This window comes from Girardinichthys multiradiatus, chromosome 19 (genome assembly GCF_021462225.1).
Source record: "Girardinichthys multiradiatus isolate DD_20200921_A chromosome 19, DD_fGirMul_XY1, whole genome shotgun sequence".
In the NCBI taxonomy this organism is placed as follows: Eukaryota; Metazoa; Chordata; class Actinopteri; order Cyprinodontiformes; family Goodeidae; genus Girardinichthys; species Girardinichthys multiradiatus.
Genome location: NC_061811.1, coordinates 22126329 through 22147872, shown reverse-complemented (window position 1 = coordinate 22147872; position 21544 = coordinate 22126329). Strand labels below are relative to the sequence as shown.

At 38.9% G+C, this 21544-nt stretch overlaps 1 protein-coding gene across 8 annotated transcripts in view; it reads left to right on the top strand.

Moving 5' to 3' along the window:
* The window catches only part of LOC124855710 (CAP-Gly domain-containing linker protein 4-like), a 78416-nt gene that overhangs the window by 13419 nt on the left and 43453 nt on the right, over positions 1-21544 (top strand). For all 8 annotated transcript variants that reach the window (XM_047345731.1, XM_047345729.1, XM_047345732.1 and 5 more), the window contains 5 exons: positions 6310-6558; positions 9539-9674; positions 9779-9904; positions 19267-19461; positions 19556-19690. In XM_047345731.1, coding sequence (XP_047201687.1) covers positions 6310-6558; positions 9539-9674; positions 9779-9904; positions 19267-19461; positions 19556-19690 — 841 coding nt within the window. The remainder of the gene's footprint in view (positions 1-6309; positions 6559-9538; positions 9675-9778; positions 9905-19266; positions 19462-19555; positions 19691-21544) is intronic.

Sequence of the window (21544 nt, the reverse complement as noted above, 5' to 3'; positions counted from 1 at the left end):
TCTTGTCACATTTGAGCAAAACAGTTGGACATACATTGCATATGTATAGTTAGATATTTAAGTTATATTGTGCACAATTAAGCTATATCCAGTTGTTGTCTTGTGACATGGCAGTGGAGAGAGGTAGGACAACCTTCAGCTATTTTTGAAATGTATGGTTTATTAAAATCTAGAGAAAACATGTTGTCTTTCATAAATGCTTCACACTGAGACTCTGAGAAACAATTGCTTCCCATACAGGCTCAAATGGATTGTAAATAGATACAGGCTTTGCTATAAAAGTGTTGGTACCGAACACAAAACGCTTCCTTCAGTACCGAGTAGACTGTAGCGGGAAAACTACAGGTGCAGTTATGTACATTGGTTCATGTGGCTTCCTGGGGTTATTGCTGTAATGTAACGGAGTCAATATCTGTGTTATTTATTTCACTCAGTGTTTTTCTGCCTTTGAGTAAAGAGAGGAGGTCTTTCATCCGTCCTCAGGTGCCGCTGTTGTTCTGTCAGAGGTGGGAGGGTATGCAGCTCTGGTAATTGTCATCCAATTCCCACTTCAAGCATCAGCTTCTACATTTAGAATTATTTCAAAGAAATTGCAAATTGGTTCAGACAATTTAGTTAAAATGTGAATTTAAGTAAATAAATGCATAATAAACTAATGGGTGTCAACCGCTTTAACTTCTTATTCAGCTGAAATTTAGTTTATTTTAAGGCAAACTGGGTTCCTACACAGATTGGAAAAAGGTTGGAAATTGATTTTTCCTTTTTCCAGGTCTGTATAAATATAAACAAAGCTTACAGAGAATATTTGTATATTCAGCTTTATTCTGTACCCCGTTAACCTTTAAATCTGTCCATCCTTTGACTGATTGTCCATCTGTCCATCTGTCTGTCACTATGTTTGTCTGTGTGGTTTTAGCAGATTTTATAGTAAACTTTAAAGCCCGACTGCTGAAATTTGACAGTAATTCTTGGACCTGTAGCCTTGGAGACCTTAGGATTTTCACATAAAATGTATGGAAAGCCTAAATAGAGATGCTAGAAAATTAGAGGCATAGGTTATGAACTGATATAAGTCCATGCATCTGTTCTAAGTCTGTGGAGCTGCTGTGGCCTCGTTTAACTTTTATAAAAAGGCTGAGCTGCCTGTACCTACGCTGAACATGCTTTAAACAGACACTGAACAGGGTTTCAAAATTTACTGCGTCTTTAATTTTTAATTATTACCTCATCCACAAAAAAGATTAAATAGAAACTCTGTGAATACAAACTAATCTACCAGCTCGGCTCAAGCATCTCGGCTCACTTCAGTGTCATTTGACTCTTTTAAAATGTCCCAGTAGACTGTAACGGACCATAGAGTTTAGATTCATTTAGTGTTTTCTCCATAGTAGAACCTCACAGGTCAGTTGTTTCTTTATTGATAAAAAGACATTTGGTTTTTATGTTGTTTTAGCACTAGCTTCCACTGGAGGTCACCAAAGCATTGTACACAATTATACAATAATTTGCTCTGAGGTGAATCCGTAATGCTCTCTGCTCATTATGCAGTTTATTATAGGCTGTGAATGCAAAGCTTGGGCGTACTTGCACGTTTGAAGGAGGACTAGGGCAGAAATTGTATTTTCAACCGTTTCAGTGAGTCCATTTTTTTTTGACCCTGCAGAGATTCTGCACAACAGATCTTGAATTAAAGCAGAGGAAAGGTTTTGATTAACAGATAAAAAGTGCAACGGTTGTTGGCGCACATCTTATCAGTAATTCAGTTTAAAAAGTGACACTCGTATATTTATTCTGTTCACACAGTGATATATTTTAATGTTTATCTGTTATTTGAATGATTTTTAAAAGAATAAATGAAAGGTCGGACCTCATTAAAAAACTTATATTTAATATGGTATATTTAGAAGGAATGCAAAATATATCAGCATTAACGTTGTTATCGGCTGATGTTTTTTTACATATCTGTATCGGTCCGGTAAGTGAAACTTGCCTGACATCAACAACCGATGTTTGTTTTCATCTAGTTGCTGTTTGTGTGTGTGTTTCTGGAGGGAGATGGAAGGGGGTTGACCATGTGGTATTTAGCCATGTGACAGTGATGCAGCGTAGGATTGTGGGGTGTTTAACTGAAACAGAGAAGCAATGTCAACGGTGTTGTTGTATTTCCACAGTGTTGAAAGGGAAATATGTATAATATGACTAAATATTGTTTATCGGCCGTAATGGCTTTATTAATATCGGATATAGATATCGGCCCAATTTTCATATCAGCGCATCACTAATATTAAGCAACACACTAGGTTCACAGTCTTAGGTTAACTGGATAACATCTACTGTATTTCAACATCACCCTGAGGTGGGGTTAGCACAGACTGCATGTGGAAATGGTGTTGGGGTAATGGCATCCTGATAGCAGTTTTTGTCTTATTCCTAATATCACTTTTCCAGTCATGGTAAAAAAAAAAGAAAGTACACCCTCTTTTAGTTCTGTAGTTTTGCATATCAGGTCACATTAGCAGTGTTCTGGTCTTTACCAGGTTCAAATAGATTTTTCTCTGTCATTATTTATGTAACAGAAACAATCTTAAGAGATTTTTGGTACCCATCAATCTGAGAGAGGAAGATAAAGGTTGAAGATTATTTTAAAGCTAGAAGAGGCTTTCTTGTTCAGTCCTCCCAAACGATTCATAGTTGTTTTTATAGGAATGGGCAATATGGACTTAAAGGTCTATCACCGTATTTTGTGTTGTTTTTTGTTATAATGACAGAAGTAATGATAAAATACATTTATAAATCCCTTGCAGTGTTTTTGTCTGCAGCAAATCACTGCAGTCAGAGCCCCACAAAGAACTGACCAATCACTGCATAGGCTACTTCAGGATATCACTAAGCAGCGCACAATAACTGCATTTAATCATATTTAAAAAATCTAAATATTTATTGCTGCACTCATGGAACTTGGTGTGACAAATATGAAAATGAAAATAACTACAATACTTGTGTGTAAACATCATCATGTAGAGTTTATCGTTGTCGCAATAAATCAAAATTCTCATGACAAAAGATTCACAATAACAATAACCTGCAAGATAATTGCCCTTACCTAGTTTAGTCCTCCTTCAATTTGTCATGAACTTTAACATTTACCATGCTGAAGAGTAATTCATTACCCCTAGTCTGCTGTACTGCCAGGCCTGTGGGACGCAAATTTGATCATTTCTGTCACTGGGGTCCACTAGGACTAGGTGACGAGGACATCCACGTGCAGTCCAGGTTTTTTCTTTGACTGCTTTGATTGTTGGGCCAACATGGACAATAATACTCCCACTCTAAGGATATCGTCAAACACATAGCAGACAAAAAAAAGATCGGATCATGAGCATAGAGTGAGAACAGATCTTGTCGTATTGGAAATAATTTATCTCCTCAGAAAAACAAAAATATAAAAACTGCATTAATATTCTGACGAGAAAACACTTTATTCTTTCTTTTTGTTCTTTTCTTCTTCTTCTCCAAGTTGACAGTGTTTAAACCTACGCATTACCTGCCTTATGAGGGTGTGGTCAAAATTGTATTTCACTAAGTGGTTGTACGAAGTAATATGAATAGGGGCGCATGGCTTTTTGCCTTTTTCCTGAGCATTTCACTATCAGATCAGTGTGATTTTGCTGCGTCGTCCTCTCCTGGTAGGATTGGGATCAGTTTTCAGTCTTTTTAAACTGTGAATAAGCTTTGTTTCTCTAGAATGATGGACTCCATATAGTTTGAAAATGACCTTATTACCCTTCCCAGATTAATGGGGGTCAACAGTTCACAGATCACATTGATGACTGTCAGTTAGTCTAGTCCCTTAGATTAGCAGCTCCTTGCTGCTCCTTTCTCTGTAAATAATATGCAGTGTTTCCACTAGCATTTTCATCTGGATGGGCCGTACTGACACAAACACTTAAAGAAGTCACAGTTTTCATGTTTCTATCAATAACGGCAACCAATATAAACACAATAGAATTGAACAGTTATTGAATAAACACTCCTTTATGCATGTGTCCATGTGTATATCCATATATTTATCTGTGTTTCTCTCCATCTGTTCTCATCTATTTAATCATCTCCATCTATGGAGCTTTATTTATCTATGTGTCTTCATCTAGTGCTGGGTGACAAATAAAGTTTCTAATCAGGATTAATTGCACTGTTTTATGCAAAATTCAGAAATGAATTCAAAGGTTGTTTTGTGGACTTACTTTAAAAGTACTTTCATATGAGGTGCAGGGGTGAAGCATGTGACCCATGTTCAAAAGCCTTACTTCTCGACGCAGCCATCACTCGTTCGAGACCCGGCCCTTTGACCTTTGTTGCATGTTTTCATCCTCTCTCCACCACTTTCCTGTCAGATCACCAAAAAAAAGAAAGAAAATGAAAGCCACTACTACTGCAAAAAAATGCCATAAAAAAGTACTTCTACATGAATAAATATTAGCGTTGGCAAACAATTCAAACAAATAAGATGTTCCTTAACTGAAATATCCTAAAGTGATTACATATTTTTTATGGTTTAATAGTTAATCAGATGTTTAAATGAACAACTGAACAGCAGCCATAGAAAATCAATAAAGGACATAGTCTGAACATTGAGACACTTTACAGTCTTTGATATTCAGTTTGAGATGATTTGGTCACTTTCTCCTGATGCGCATGTGTTTGACGTTTTAATGAGAGTGAAAGCTGGATTTTACTTTGAAATCCTTCCACCATCCTCTGTCCCTGGTGCACCCCGCCCCTCCCATAAAACTACCAGGGGAGCACTGACGTTCTTCCCCTCTCTGGTCCTCCTGCGTCTTCACACCGCAGCCTTACATCAACACTTAAATAGATGTTCCTCGACCTTTATTTACAGAGAAACTTTGTTAAACTCTTGCTCCTAAGTAGTGTGCTGTGTTCACATGTTCCCAGTCTAGAACATAGCAGGAATGATGATAAAAAGCATAAAAATGATTTTTGAAAAAACAATTATAAATCAGTTTGTCCATAAATTGTATGGGAAAGAAATGTGAAAACCATTTCAGAAAATGGCCTCTTTCTGGCTGTAAATAACTCTCCAGCATGCTTGTCGACAACCCCTGAACATTATAATTTAACTGTTGTAGACACAGTGGGGCTGCTGTGTAGGAGAGAGAGCCATTTGCAGGATTTTGATGTCGGAGTGTGGGAAGGAGTTTAAAGAACGTCCTGCTGCGAGCCATTGCTTGGGATTAAATTTGATTATGAACTGTGATTAACACTACTGGGAATGTGGAGGTGACTTGGCTAGACTTTTGTTCCCCTATAAATACACTATTGTTTGAATAAAAGTATAAACGCCGTATAATTTCTTGTACCACAATGTCTCACCTACCGACGCAGTAGGCAGATTGTAAGGGGTGGATTTTAGCTTCGTGTTTGAGCATTAACAAAGGCAACCTATTTTTTGTGGCCATTATAAACCACATAAAATAACCAAATAAAGTGATCCTTCTGAGATTTCTCCTCTCAGACCTCTACAACAACCTCCCTTTGCAGCACCCCCTTAGAAATTTAGCTTGCCGACTCAAAGATGTCTATCCTCACTACTATTGAGTCACCTGGGGAAACCTTCATGTTTCCTTCGGCTGATCAGCCTCTTTGAAACAAATTGACGTGGATTTCATTCTGGGAGTTGAAATATGATTAAAGAATCTAAGACAGAAATAAGTGATCTTTTTCGAAAGGAACACAGAAGTTCTGATGTTTGTACGTGAGGTAGTAGCAGTGTTGTTGTTGAGCCTGATGATATGCAATAGGAGCCTGCAAGCTGTCACAGTTCAGAGTCAAGTAACGATGGAGAATCGGTGTAAAATATGCTCTATTTTTGACTTTTTTACTACTCTAGAAACTGCTAGATGAAATTTATTTATTTCTTCAAGTCCATCCTGACTTTTGGGAGTGCTTAAAGATGTAATGTATAATATGCTTATAAACAAATACTATACTAAAACTACATCCCAACAATTTATGTTAATGTCTCTTAAATGTTTATCACCTCACTCCTGCTTTCCTGCTTCCACACTAGCTTCACCTAATTACACTAATTACACAAACACACCTTTGTTTGTTTTATTTACTTTGTGTAACAGTAGCATTTTATCAAATATATACGTCATAATTATTCAGTCTTATACATTTATCTATCTGTTTATGAATCTGACGTGACTTTGCCAGGAGATAATTGCTCTTTAAAAAGAGAAGCTTTTAGTATATAAAAATTGTTAACTCATCACTATTGTTTTCCAGAATGATAAAGGACAGTGTCCAGCAGATGTTGTACCTGACCCACTGGATATGCCCCTGGAGATGGCAGATGCAGCTGCCGTGGCCAAAGAGCTACGGACTCTGCTGAGACGGGCTTTACCCAGACCCAGCTCCCCTCTGCCCCTCACACTCCAAGGCCAGGTCATCCCTGCTCTGTCTGATAAGGCCAAAATGCAGCTCGCCTCCATGGGAATCCGACTCGGGGATTGTGTGGTGATAGCTGGACAGAAGGTGCGTTTCATGTTGCTGTCAAAGCAAGATAGACATAATCTTCGCTTTTCTTCGTCTGATGCAGCTGAGCCAAGCTGTTTCTAGATAAAATAAATCCCTCCTTTTTTGTTTGACATTATCTAAGTGCTACAATAAGGACAATGTTCATAGGTTTATGATTAGGATTCAGTGATTTGCAAAAAACAAGAAGAAACTTATGAAATGGGCCGTTTCCCAGCAGGAGTGAGTCACAATCCGGTATTATTAGTGTAATACCTGAGTATCTTATTTATTTACAATTTAACAAAGCTAGATGTTACGCCAGTGATGACAGAACTAAAGCTCAAACTGAAATGACTGTTCAGTAATTTTTATACATCTTCTTAAATTAATTTCACAGGCCGCAAACATCTATTATAGGCTGCGTCTGTGAGTGAAAAGCTTGTACTGATTATGCATCTTCTTTGCTTGTTAGTAATCTTCTTTTACACTTTTCTTTGATCTGCACCACCAACAGTGTCAACTAGACTGTGACTGTTGTTCATACTTCTCACTTGAGCTCATTACACATGTTTTATTGCCTGAAAGTGGCATACTTGTTATCAGCACAAACCAGCACTCCAATGAGCATTAATGCAAAGTCTCTTGACAAGTCACAGTGTAATTACATGTTACGTTTTAGGAATATCCTCACTAGCAGGCCATTTTTGCTCTTGGCTGTCAGACTGCTGCCATGTCACAACAGTAAACTCTTTATGTATTTATTTAAGGCACGGCATGGATCAGAAAATGTGTCTTTGTCAAAAAAATCTCTTCATACTTGAATAAAATCTTCAAGTCTTCTTGTTCAGGCATCATCTGCATGATGCTGGGAACCGTGTACAATCCTTTTGACATGAAATGCCCTAAGAAAGCAGGAAAGGTTCACCTCTGTGGGAGGAAAGTATGTTTTCCATCTAGGCTCGTGGCGTAGTTGGATTCAACTATTTGCCATATTGAGTTCTGCTCTAAATTTTAGCTGTGTTGGTGATTTCATTATTCATTATTGTGCAAATAAGTGTCATGATTAGTTCTGTTTGGTGGGACCAAATACCTGACTCTTGCTGTTCTACTAGCTTTTAATGCCTTTTTTGAACCATTACTTTTCCTTCCTGGTACTATTATTCAAGATACAATCACAGTGGATTTGTGGATTTCTTTGAATCCATACCGGGTAAAAATTATGCATACAGGCTCAGATATATACGTTTGTCATGGCTAAGGCAGTGGTGTTAAGGAGTTACTTTTTATTTTTTTCTGTATCATTGAAAAAAATAATCACTGGATCTGAACTCCCCCTCCAGATCTGAATTTATAACATAACTACTATAACATAAGGCTGCTGCTACTCTGCACTCAGGAGTTGCTTGAATTTAAATGAGGCCTTAAAAGTTTTCAGTTTTATTGAATTATGAGAGAACCTGGTCTAAGGGTCTATGTTAGTCAAATTTCAATAATTCAAAGGAAAAGTTACTTTTCATAATAACTTGCAAAGATCAAATTAGGTGAGTCGGTTGGCTTGAGTGTTAGAGGTTGTTAAATTTATCAGTTGTTGTGCTCAACTGGAACATTTACCATGCCAATCAAAGTAACGTTGGAAAGAGTCTAAAAATATTTTGCACTAAATAAAATGTTGTGATGTTAATTAAAATGCAGGAGGAACCATATTTGTGCAGTTTGTAAACCTCTGATTACAGACACAAATTAAAAAGTCGTTTGTTGCTGTGTGTTGTCCCGGACGTTTGGCACAATCCTTGTGCCAGAGACTGATTGGACAGTGACCAATTAAACACATTGCATTTAGGTTCCCACACAGAGAGTCCTAGGTTGCATGCTTCAGGATGGAGAAAGGAAGACTGTGAACCAAATGTTTCCAAACAAGACTGCATTAATGGCTCAGTGGTGGAGCTGTACCTTTTTGTTTTTGACCCAAACAAATAACTGCATATTCTGTTTTGTTTGTTGTGAACACCGACTGAATTCATTAACCTCTGGTGTTTTCTTGTAATTATGGTAATTAAGAGCTTAAACATTGCCCGACTAGACTGTTAGATCTGTCTGTTCAGATTGCTACTGATTATAACTCCTATCTTCCTTTTACCACATAGACATATTTTCTCCTCTGCTCCTTCGTAGACAAAGATGTAGGAACTAAAGATGCACCGCTCAGTTTTGTGGTCGATGTCTGGGTTTTTACAAGCTAAATGAACAGCCGACATGCCTCAGTAGAAGAAACAATTTCCTTTTAAATCTGTGTGCTTGCTGTGAATTTATTTTAACCACCTCACTGATGCTGAGAATAAATATAAATGAGTCTTATACTGAACTTGGTAAGAACTGCTGCACTAAAGAAAGTTAGGGTGACCTGGTAGAGCTTAGGCAAGCTGCCTCCACTGATGGGAACTGATGGTTGCACGCTGGTTTTAGATGGTCAACCTGACAATCAGCAGATACCTTTACCTATCTAAATTCTTGGTATATCTCTGGCCAGAAGGTTTTATTTTTATTTGGATGTTTCTTCAATTAGGCAATAAACTGAAGATGGAAAATACCACAGCATAGTCTAGGATCCCTAACCCCTGACAGCTGAAGATGCAACACAGTGTCCTCCGTTTCTAACATAGCAAGATGTTTAATGCATTACTTTGCTAGGCCTGGAGCTGGAGAAGAATTTTTGACCAAACTATATAGGTGTCTGTGGCTCATCAAACACCCGACGTATTACTCTGCATAGCAGATTGAGACTGCATTTTGTCCTTACGGTGGCAGTGGTCCACTTCGTTTGTGTGTAGCTGCAGGTCTCTGTTCTATGCCACACATTTTAATAGCCCCTCAGGGGACCTATGCATTTATATCCAATTTTAATCGGCAACCTACAGCCTTTAGCCTCTGTAGAATAGGAACATAACACAGCGTTACTGTAATGCTTAATGTGTGTGTTCCATATTTTTTGTGTTTGCAGGTTGGGACGTTGCGGTTCTGCGGCAGCACCGAGTTCTCCGGGGGCCTCTGGGCCGGAGTGGAGCTAGATAAACCAGAAGGGAAAAATGATGGCTCTGTAGCAGGGGTTCAGTATTTCACTTGTCGAGTCAAACACGGTGGGACACGTCATGCCGCAGTGCTTAATGATGAATTGCATTGACTCAGCCACTCTTTAATCTGAGTCATGACTCCTTTTTTGTTGTCTGCTTTATTTTCATAGGAATTTTTGCTCCCCTGTCCAAGATCAGTAAACCCTTGGAAAAACATAAATCAAGCACAACAAAGACTCCTCTCCGCCCCCCTCGGCGCATTGATGTGTCCCGCATTACCTCCAAGATTAACACAGGTAAAAACATAAGAGCTGCTCATGAAGTGTGTTTTTGTTATTCAGACTCGCTGGAAACAGGAATGTGCATGAATAGGGTTTTGTTGTGGCAGCTCTGGCAGGTTGAACAGTGATTTCCCTGGTTCTGCTCATAGGGTTAAGCTGTACTCTGGCCCTGTCGGGTTCACTGAACATTGCAACAAGGTGAGGCATAAAAGCGTTTAGGAAAGTCTGCTTCCCTGAGGAGTTCTGCCACTTTGTGCAGTAATAAAAAGACATGTCATAACCTCGACCATGGAGACGGGGAGCTTGAAAAGCCAACAGACCCTAAGGAATGAAGGATTCTTGAATATTTGTCAATGTGGGTGAAAGAGTCTTGTCAAAAGGGGGGCAGATGATTTTTCATGTCACAGAAAATTTCTCGTACCATTCGCTGGACACGGCCATGGATACAATGTGGGAGAAAAAAGACAACTGATTCAGTCACAAGAGTGTGCCCATGAATTGTTTCCTTACTTTGTAGTGCTTATCAAGAGAGTTAAGATTATAATCTTTCTCTCAATAGAGAAAACAAATAGTCTCCCTGTCAATATGAACCTGAAGGATGAATTCTTTAACTGGGCATTAAGCAGCCTTTATATAATGAGGGGAGTTCTCTATTTTTCTCAGGATTTAAATTTGATTTAGAATCAACATTAAGAAAAATCAACACGTGCAAATGGTATGAAAAGATTTATGGGAACAGTTAACCAAGCAATCAAGAACAAACTTGGAATTACAGTAAATGGTTTGTTTTATAATAAAGGAAAAGAACCATGAAAATAAAGTAAAAGTGTACTACTACTAGACTACTACTGATTAAAGTAAGTTTTATTAAGTTCTCTCAGGAGCTAAAAAAGGTTTTTCTGCTTGATCTTAAATATAATCTCCAAAGATAATTCTACAGTTATAAAAAAAAAAGAATGAATTCTCGGAAAGCCTGGACCCAATAGCTTTCAGCACCAGAACAACCACTAATGAATAAATTGAGCACCTTACTGTGGTCCAAAATCAGCTGTTGCTTCACTCACAGAAATGACTGGAGTCCTGTTATTTCAGCTGGAAGCTCACTTTAAGACTGCCAGGCTGTTTGTTCTGTCCGGAGTGTTTTGGTTGTTCCCTAATTTGGAATTTTTGTTGGATATGAAAGAAAATGCTCCTTAAGGAAGTTACTGAGTGATGATGAACACACATCCAAGGTGGATGAGGCAAATTGAAATGTTGCACAGCTTTACACAAGATAAACCACGTAATGTATAAACGAAACAAAAAGTGAATCTCAATAGGACGATCCTTCTCTGATTCACCAGTCAGAAGAAGATTTTGCATAATGTGAGAGCTATGTCATTTTACACAACCAACAAAAAAAGCGTTTTTTCAAAAAACAGTTCTTTGGGCTTAGAGAGGCCACAAACTGTAGACATCATCTCATGATCAAAGTATTTATCACATTCAAGCATTTTAAGAATGTAATTCTACTACTGTATAAACAACATGTTTGTATTCTAGTTTTGCACATTAATCATAATATTTTACGGTAATGCTACTCTTATGATTATGATTAATCTTAGATTATTTCAAAGCTGTCCAAATTTCTGTATTAAAAAATGTCCTTTTCTGGCTGCTTGATTATGAAAATAAAATTATTGTTTTGATAAATATTGAAATCATAACTACAGGGGTTGGACAATGAAACTGAAACACCTGGTTTTAGACCACAATAATTTATCAGTATGGTGTAGGGCCTCCTTTTGCGGCCAATGCAGCGTCATTTCTTCAATACAATACAAGTCCTCCACGGTGATCAGAGAGATTTTAAGCCATTCTTCTTGCAGGATAGTGGCCAGGTCACCACGTGATACTGGTGGAGGAAAACGTTTCCTGACTCGCTCCTCCAAAACACCCCAAAGTGGCTCAATAATATTTAGATCTGGTGACTGTGCAGGCCATGGGAGATGTTCAACTTCACTTTCATTTTCATCAAACCAATCTTTCACCAGTCTTGCTGTGTGTATTGGTGCATTGTCATCCTGATACACGGCACCGCCTTCAGGATACAATGTTTGAACCATTGGATGCACATGGTCCTCAAGAATGGTTCGGTAGTCCTTGGCAGTGACGCGCCCATCTAACACAAGTATTGGGCCAAGCGAATGCCATGATATGGCAGCCCAAACCATCACTGATCCACCCCCATGCTTCACTCTGGGCATGCAACAGTCTGGGTGGTACGCTTCTTTGGGGCTTCTCCACACCGTAACTCTCCCGGATGTGGGGAAAACAGTAAAGGTGGACTCATCAGAGAACAATACATGTTTCACATTGTCCACAGCCCAAGATTTGCGCTCCTTGCACCATTGAAACCAACGTTTGGCATTGGCATGAGTGACCAAAGGTTTGGCTATAGCAGCCCGGCCGTGTATATTGACCCTGTGGAGCTCCCGACGGACAGTTCTGGTGGAAACAGGAGAGTTGAGGTGCACATTTAATTCTGCTGTGATTTGGGCAGCCGTGGTTTTATGTTTTTTTGGATACAATCCGGGTTAGCACCCGAACATCCCTTTCAGACAGCTTCCTCTTGCGTCCACAGTTAATCCTGTTGGATGTGGTTCGTCCTTCTTGGTGGTATGCTGACATTACCCTGGATACCATGGCTCTTGATACATCACAAAGACTTGCTGTCTTGGTCACAGATGCGCCAGCAAGACGTGCACCAACAATTTGTCCTCTTTTGAACTCTGGTATGTCACCCATAATGTTGTGTGCATTTCAATATTTTGAGCAAAACTGTGCTCTTACCCTGCTAATTGAACCTTCACACTCTGCTCTTACTGGTGCAATGTGCAATCAATGAAGACTGACTACCAGGCTGGTCCAATTTAGTCATGAAACCTCCCACACTAAAATGACAGGTGTTTCAGTTTCATTGTACAACCCCTGTATGTAAAATGATTACTTACAAAAGTTTTAAAGTTGATTGAGTTCCATTTAAAGTAACTGACAAAATATGTATTCAAAATTTGGATTTATATACACAATAAACACAAATCAAATGAGCAAAATGCTAAATTGAAATTAAATTAGAACATATAAAATCAGACAGTCTTCTCAGTCCTGATAGCAGGATGTTTTGAACTGACCTGGAGAAAACCTGTTCTTGTAAGTGAAATGTAAAATGTGAGGTGTTTGTATGCACTGCACACAAATGTAGTTTAAACTGTATAACTAAAACTAACCTAGAAATTAGCCCTGTGGTTGGCTGCTTGCTCATGATCTGGGTTTGTTGCAAAGTTACCAGCTGGATGCAATCAAACGTCCACTGTTGTCACATGCTGCTTCAGGAGACTGGATTGCTGGAAATCCATGGTTTGTTTTGATTGGATTACTGGATATGAATTGGACCCGTCTGTCTTTGAAAGTGCCTTGAGATGACATTTGTTGTGAATTGGTGCTGTATTGATAAATTGTACTGAATGTCCTGCCAGCTTTCATTCCAGCATTTTGAGAATTTGGGCCTCCTGCAGGGAAACCGTGAAGCAGGAGAAAAGCCATCAAATGAAAATGGTTAGGTCAGATATAGATGTGATTTTTATGCTCATTTTACCCGTTGGATATAGATCCTATTTTATCTTGCCTACCCTGTATGAACTATGTTGCTGCATGTCAGGATTTATGGCATCACACCTTCAATATTAATCTTTCATGAAAGTCGGTTTTGAACTTCTGCCAAAGGACAATGCATACATTAGACTGATGATGGGACCCTGCTCTCTTAGTCCTTGAATGCTCGCTTCCACCAACTTCTGACAAATGACTTCCTTTGTTAATTTCTATCAGAAACCTTGTCTTATGTTTTTGTTATTCCTGCTACTTCTCAAGTTTACAGCTGTATTGTGGTGTTTTAATTGTCAGGGTTCTGAAGGCCGATCGATTGGGATGTGACTGGAATACCGGACCTCGGAGAGGCCTGTGCAGTTCAGTGATTGATAGTCCAATTAAGCCGAGTTTAATAACTAGGGCATAGACGGGCTGAGTGGCCTGGCAGCCATTAATCACAAGGTGTGTGAGTGAGTGTTTACAAACGACGTACCATGCATCTGAGGGCAAACGTGTCTGCACCGTTGTGCAACTTGAACTAGGCTAATTTACGACCACACACTTCTCAGGGCTTTTGTCAGCCCAAACTTCCAGAGCCACCTGCATTTTACTGTCCCATTGGATCACTGATGGAGACAGCTCACTCGTGTTTATCGATGGATTGGTTCGGTCATTGTGGACCTGTTTGTTCTCTCTAACCAAGAGAGACAGACACAGGAGAATGTCATCCTGCTCCCTGGTGTGTCTCAGTAGGTCCAGTCTCAGAGGGCAGATGGGTGCATAGGCGGCATCACAATGGAGCTCTGTTTTGACTTGTAAAGCCTCCCTCTGCCACCTGAAGTGAACATCAGTGCATGGAGGGGGATGGATAGCACCTGGAGCACTCTGCAAGCTAAAGGTTAAGTGACAAGAAATGTTTGCTATTCTAAGTTAGGATGCAGTCAAGTGAAGGCCGAAGAGCATTTCCAGCTGCTTTAAACTAAAAATACAAATACCCAACTGATTTTAGGATTGTCTTGTATCTAAAAGTTGAAAACTCTAAAAAGGGAGATTCTTTTCCCTACATTTGTAATGATGTCAAGTATGCCCTTGTAGTTTTTCACCAGGTTTGCACAAACTGCAGCAGGGATTTTGGTGCTGGATAACATCCCCGAAGTTCTAAAGGTTTATGGTTATAAACTAGTTTAAAGAAGACAGATTTACTGCTTCAAGTTGTTAATTTTAGTCATTTGCCATGTGAGATTCTTTTCAAAATACTTTGTGTTTGCGGCCATTTGGGATTTTGATTGGATGTAATTGCTTGTCTCAGCATATTTAAATCTCATTGTAAGACTTAAAGTAAAATTGTTCACGTGTTTTGTTCCTATGTTACAGGATTTGTTTGGTTTTTAGGGTGTTTTTCAGCTCTGCCTCTGAGTGCTACACTTTTACAACGTATATACAGTTTATCTAGTCAATAAAGTTGGAAACAAAAGGAATTATGCCTGCTTAACTAATGTTATGTATCTTTTTTGTGATTGGCTGTAACTTCACCAACCAACCAGTCAGCCTGTGTTCATCATACTGTATATAATGCTGATGCAGATGGTAGAAAATATGAGATTTACTGGAGCTCAGTTATCTGATTTAAAGTAATACTCTCTTTCTAGTTTTAGAGTTTCACATAACATATCAACTATCTGGTCTTTATTGGGTTCATTTATTTGAATTTGTTTAATCTAACAGACTTCTTAATGTCATTAAGGCTGTGTTTAAAAAAAAAAAACGAAGCCCATCATTACTGTGTTTTAAAGCCTAATCTAGTTGGAAGAACTCTGGCCGCTCAATTTATGTATCTATAAATTTGGGCTTAACTGTATGTTATGCAGCCACATTATTTTGAGAAAGAAAGATCTTTCTCTTGGCAATCCTCCCAAACAAGCCATACTTTAGTCTTTCTCCAATTGCTCTACCATTAACTTTAAAGTTTAACATGCTCATGGTAAACTAAACGTCTGCCCCTATATCACACCCCATGTAGGGGGAAAAACTTTATATTATTAATTTGCCATAGCACGTTCAGAGCCGTAACATAAAAACACCTCTTCTACCAGAACTGTCTGGGCAGCTTCCAATAGGAGAAACAGATTACGTAAACTGCCCTCCACTGGTGAATGTTCTGTTTTTCTACAAACTGCATTGTGAGCAGAGGTGGAGTAGAGCAGCCAACAATTGTACTCAAGTAAGAGTACCATTGCTTTAGTATGTTTTTACTCCAGTAGAAGCAAAACGTAACTGTGCACAGAATTACATAATAAAATGTAACTCAATTAAGAGTGAAATAGTATTTGGTAAAAAGGCTACTGAAGTACTGAGTGTTTGATCATAAATTCTGATTTACAGTGAGGAAAATAAGTATTTGAACACCCTGCGACTTTGCAAGTTCTCCCGCTTAGAAATCATGTAGGGGTCTGAAATTTTCATCTTAGGTGCATGTCCACTATAAGAGACATAATCTTAAAAAACAAAATCCAGGAATCACAATGTATGATTTAAAAAAAAAAATCATTTATTTGTGTGTTACTGACGCAAATAAGTATTTGAACACCTGCAAACACAATTCTGGCCCTCAAAGACCTGTTTGTCCGCATCTAAAAAGTCCACCTCCACTTATTATTCTAAATTAGAAGCCCCTGTTTGAGGTTGTTAGCTGCATAAAGACACCTGTCCACCCCAAGCAATCAATAAGACTCTAACTACTAACATGGCTAAGACCAAAGAGCTGTCCAAAGACACCAGAGACAAAATTGTAGACCTCCACAAGGCTGGAAAGGGCTACGGTGCAATTGCCAAGCAGCTTGGTGAAAAAAGATCAACTGTTGGAGCAATTATTAGAAAATGGAAGAAGCTAAACATGACTGTCAATCTCCCATGGACTGGGGCTCCATGCAAGATCTCACCTCGTGGCGTATCAATGATCCTAAGAAAGGTGAGGAATCCGCCCAGAACTACACGCAAGGAGCTGGTCAATGACCTGAAGAGAGCTGGCACCACTGTTTCCAAGGTTACTGTGGGTATTCCAGAGGAGTCATGGGAGAAAGTTCTGTGGTCAGATGAGACCAAAATAGAACTTTTTGGTCTTAATTTCACTCGCTGTGTTTGGAGGACAAAGAATGATGAGTACCATCTCAAAAACACCATCCCTACTGTGAAGCATGGGGGGGAAGCATCATGCTTTGGGGGTGTTTTTCTGCACATGGGACAGGACAACTGCACTGTATTAAGGAGAGGATGACCAGGGCCATGTATTGCGAGATTTTGACAATGACCAGGATAATCAAGGAGTGGCTCCGTAAGAAGCATATCAAGGTTCTGGAGTGGTCTAGCCAATCTCCAGACCTAAACCCTATAGAAAATCTTTGGAGGGAGCTCAAACTCTGTTTTTCTCAGCAACAGCCCAGAAACCTGGCTCATCTGGAGAAGGTATTTGTGGAGGAATGGGCCAAAATCCCTGCTGCAGTTTGTGCAAACCTGGTGAAAAACTACAAGAAACATTTGACCTCTGTAATTGCAAACAAAGGCCACTGTACCAAATATTAACAATGATTTTCACAGGTGTTCAAATGGTTATTTGAAGCAGTAACAAACGCATATGAATTATTTAAAAAATCATACATTGTAATTTTTTTTTTTAGATTAGGTCTCGCAGTGGACATGCACCTAAGATGAAAATGTCAGACCCCTCCATGATTTCTAAGCGGGAGAACTTGCAAAGTCGCAGGGTGATCAAATACTTATTTTCCTCACTGTAATTTGTGAAAACAATCTATTCAGGCAAAAGAAACACTATTTCCAATAGTTGTTTATAACATAAAGCTTGTGAGACCAATACTTACGGTATATATGTGGAAATGAAAGTGTGTTGTACTGTCTTTTTATCAGCACTGTTTGTGCTCACGGTCTGTCTGTGTGGAAAGGTGTATCCCCCTCGACTGAAAAAACACCTGACAGTACAAAACATCCACCAGGTCCTAGTCAAAGCACAGAGGACGACCCCTCAGTCAAAAGGACAGGTGCTGTGGTGTTTGCTGACTCCTGAGTTAGTTTTGCACTCTGGTTTAGAGATTGTGGTTTGGGAATATGTTTGCATTATTAGTGTAGTGTTTGACTAAAAGTGATGACTGTAAATCCTATTAACCATTTAATCTCGATACATTTTAATACCTGAATCCAGCATCAAAAGTCTATCTTTGAGGAGCTCAGTGATAATGACAACCATAATTTAGATGCTGAAAACATGTTGCAAATTGTTATGAAACAGTAGAGGTTTTTTTTTCCATTACTGCTCGTTTTCAGTTTGTTTGGAGCTAAATCTTCTTCATAAAGCACTTTGGCACAGAACAAATCAATTACCATCCAAGCAGTGGGCATTTAATGAACTTGCGCCCTGAGTAGGTTTGTGGAAGGTAAACGTCTAATGAGGTCCTGCGTCCAAATAGCCTCTAAAGAGGGAATTGAAGCCCTCTGCTCCATATTATCTCCCATGTTGGAGGGGAGCATTAACACATCAGTCTTTACTTGGATTCCAGTAATCGCTCACACAAACAGGACTGCTGATTGGTGCTGCTGAGAATTTCTGGAAAAACAGTCTTAATGGTCTGGATTGAATTTGCTGTATGCTACAGATAACGGATCACTGTTAAATCGTTATTTGGGTCAGACCTGAAGGTAAAGATGCTGGATTCATTGTAAGCAGGGAACAGGGGAATTAGGTGCTTAGTGTTTCTTTAAACATCTGCTGTTCTGATGATACAGGGTTCCTATGCAGTCTGGAAAAGTCTGGTAAAGAATAGAATTTGGATTCAGTATGTTCCAGGAATGGATATTATTATATCTGGAATATTTTCATTTTGATACTGTTTCCTATCTTTTCCTGCCTTTCTTTCATCCTCATCTACTTCCTTGTATCTTTCCTTCCTTTCTTTCTCACTTATTACCTCTTTTCCTTCATTCCCTTTTTTTTGTTTTTCCTTTGTTCTTCCTTCCTTTGTTCTTCCTTCCCTCCCTCCCTCCCTCCCTCATTTTTTCAATCCTATGATTCATTCCTTCTGTCCTTTAATCCGTCTCACCTCATTTCTTTCTGTCCTTCCTTTGTTGCTTTCCTTGTGTCCTACCTCCCCTAATTTTTTCGTTTTTCCTTTGTTCTTCCTTCTCTCCTTCCTTTTCTGTGTCCTTCTTCCTCCCTGTCCTGGTGTCCTACATCCTTTTCCTCCTTGTTCTTTCTTTTTTTTACTTTTTTCATTGTGCCCTTTCTTTTCTTCCCTCTTTGTAGTTAATTCCTTCTGTCCTTCCTGTGTGTTCCTTATTCTATCCTCCTTTGTTCCTTCTCTCCTTTCTTAACTATCTAGTGTCCTACCACCTTACCTTATTTCTTGCCTTACCTTTTTTGTTTTCTTCCTGAGTCCTACCTTCATTCCTTCTGTGCCTCCTGTCCTTCTCTTCTTCCTTCCTTAAGTCACTCCTCCCATTCTCCCTTGTCTGTACTTTTTTCCCAACGTTTATCTCTTGTTTCTTTCCAAGTGTCTTTTCTTCCTTCATTCCATGTCTGTCATTCCTACCTGTATTTCATCAGAAAATTGTGTATGAACCCTGATGTTTTTTATTTGTGTTTTCTGTTGTGCTGTCCCAGTGATATCCTTAACAGCTTGGTCCTTGAGTCATGGTCACATATTCTTTCCCTGATCTTTTTGTATGATTTTTCTGCACAGGTATTCTTACACGCTCCCTCTCGTCTTCATCATCTTCGTTGGACTCTCGTCAAGGACCAAGTGGCCGTCCTCGCCCGCTGCCAAGGCAGCGTCTCCTTGCCAGGCAGCGAAAAGAGAACATCTCTCCAAGCCCCAGGACAAAATCGTCACCTGCACATCATTCCTCATTCCGCTCCTCAGCTCCTCCGGCTGCAGGTATAAAACACCAACCCAAAGAAGGTTTCAGGAAGGTTGCTACTTTATGCAAATCTACTTGCATCAAACAGATCTTTTGCTTTATGTGTTGCAGGTTTCAGAAGTAGAACGCCCTCAGGCAGTAGTTCTTTGTATGATGGTTCCGAGGTGAGACTGGGTGAGAGGGTGCTGGTGGCAGGACAGAGGACCGGTGTTGTTAAGTTCTGTGGAAAAACCAACTTTGCTCATGGTTAGTAAATACAAATTTTTCTAGAGATGCACTGATTAGAATTTTGTTCTCCAGTTTTTGAGAAACTGTAACCTGCTGATACAATTTTTTCCTTAATCCAAATTCTCTTTAAGAACTGTAATATATGAGGATATAAAAACTTCCTGTTTTGAGCAGTCGTTATTTACAGCGGTTGCAGAGACATAGAGATGCCACGCCATTTTTGTGAGAAAGAAATTGCTCATGTTTTAAAACAAAAAGAGGTTCAGAGTTGACATTTTAAACTGTATTTGGCATCTTTTATTAGTTATTGGCATTACTAACCATAAATATCAGTCTTTGTGTAAATCTGAAATCCCCAAAAAGTCAGCTTAAATTTCCAACTCCAGCTATTTTCAGAGAGATAGTCAAACAAATAAAACGGATCAACTTTGCTGCATTCCAGTCAGCCTTTGTATTATCTTTTGAAAGTCTTGCTCTCTTGCAGCCTCAGTGAACTGCAAGCATGTCTCATATTGTAAAAAGTACAATATGTTGAGGACATGTTGAGACAGTTTTCTTTTAAATGGCTTCTTGCATTTGTGTAGTTCTTTGGTTTTATTTAAAATCTCATTAATAGTTTAAAAAGTGTTCATTTGTCAGAGCCCTTCTTCAGTGCTACAAACCATCGGGACCTTAAGGATCATCGGAATCTTAATTGGTCCAGGTTTTAAAATAGCGGTGAAGTATTCTATGGATCATACCAATACTAAAACTAAAGAGTAATAAAAATAAACGTTTGTTCTTAACGTTCCCAGCACGTTACTAAACCACTGGATAAATAAAATAATCAGTAAAGTTATGGAAAATACCTGGGAACTGTTGTTTTCACTGGATCCTGCCTATAAGGAATTAATGTTCTTTAGATTTAGGGAAAGAAACAAAGTTACATTCCTGTAAAGTAATTCACACATTATACTGACGTTTAATGCACCTATTCATGTTTTCTAAATTTTGCTTTTACTGTGACAAACTGCTGCAATGAAAATCCTCTGGTTTGAGTGGAAAGATTCCTGAAAAATTTCCTTTAGCACAAAAAGAAAACCTGCTCCAGACCAAACTAGCACCCAACACAAACGCAGCAGCTCACACCACTCATTAATATTTATTCAGCAGTTCTCCTCAGGCATCAGCCATGTATAAATAAATACTAACGTGCGTCACACCACGACCGGATTTCAGTCTTTTGTCCCCCTTTGATGCTCTTAAATCAGCGTTGTTTCGTTTTAACTTCAGTTCACCAAAAACAAACACGCCTCTTTTTTTTTTCCACTGTGTGCCTCTTAATATGGTATTTACAAAGTTTTGCTCTGAACTTTTCTTTTAGTTTGGTAAACAAAAGTCCCCATAGTCACAGACATGCATCTGTATAGAAAGCTTGTTTATCAAATAACATAATTATTTTGCCACTACACATGATCAGGATACCTATAGAAAGGTTGTTTTGCAGTTTATTATTTTCCAGGTCATCACATGATGGGTATAAAAAAATATTAAAATCCTATGTTGATAATTTGTGATTATTATTATTTTTTTTTTTAAGTTTATTTAAGATTGTTTGCTTTTAATAGAGGACTTTTCCAATTAACTATATGTGAAAGATGGACTTTATTGTCACAATGTCACATCCATGGGGACCACTGCAGTCCGAAAAAACCCGGAAAATGTCCAAAATTAAAATACTTGCAAGGTTTACATAGAAAAAATATTTTATTCCAGAGTTTCTCTTGTATCCATCGATCTGTGCTTGCATCCCTTTGGCCATCAGTGCATCACACATCCATCCACTCACCCACCCAATGGTCCATCCACCCAGTGGTCCATCTGTTTTTCCAA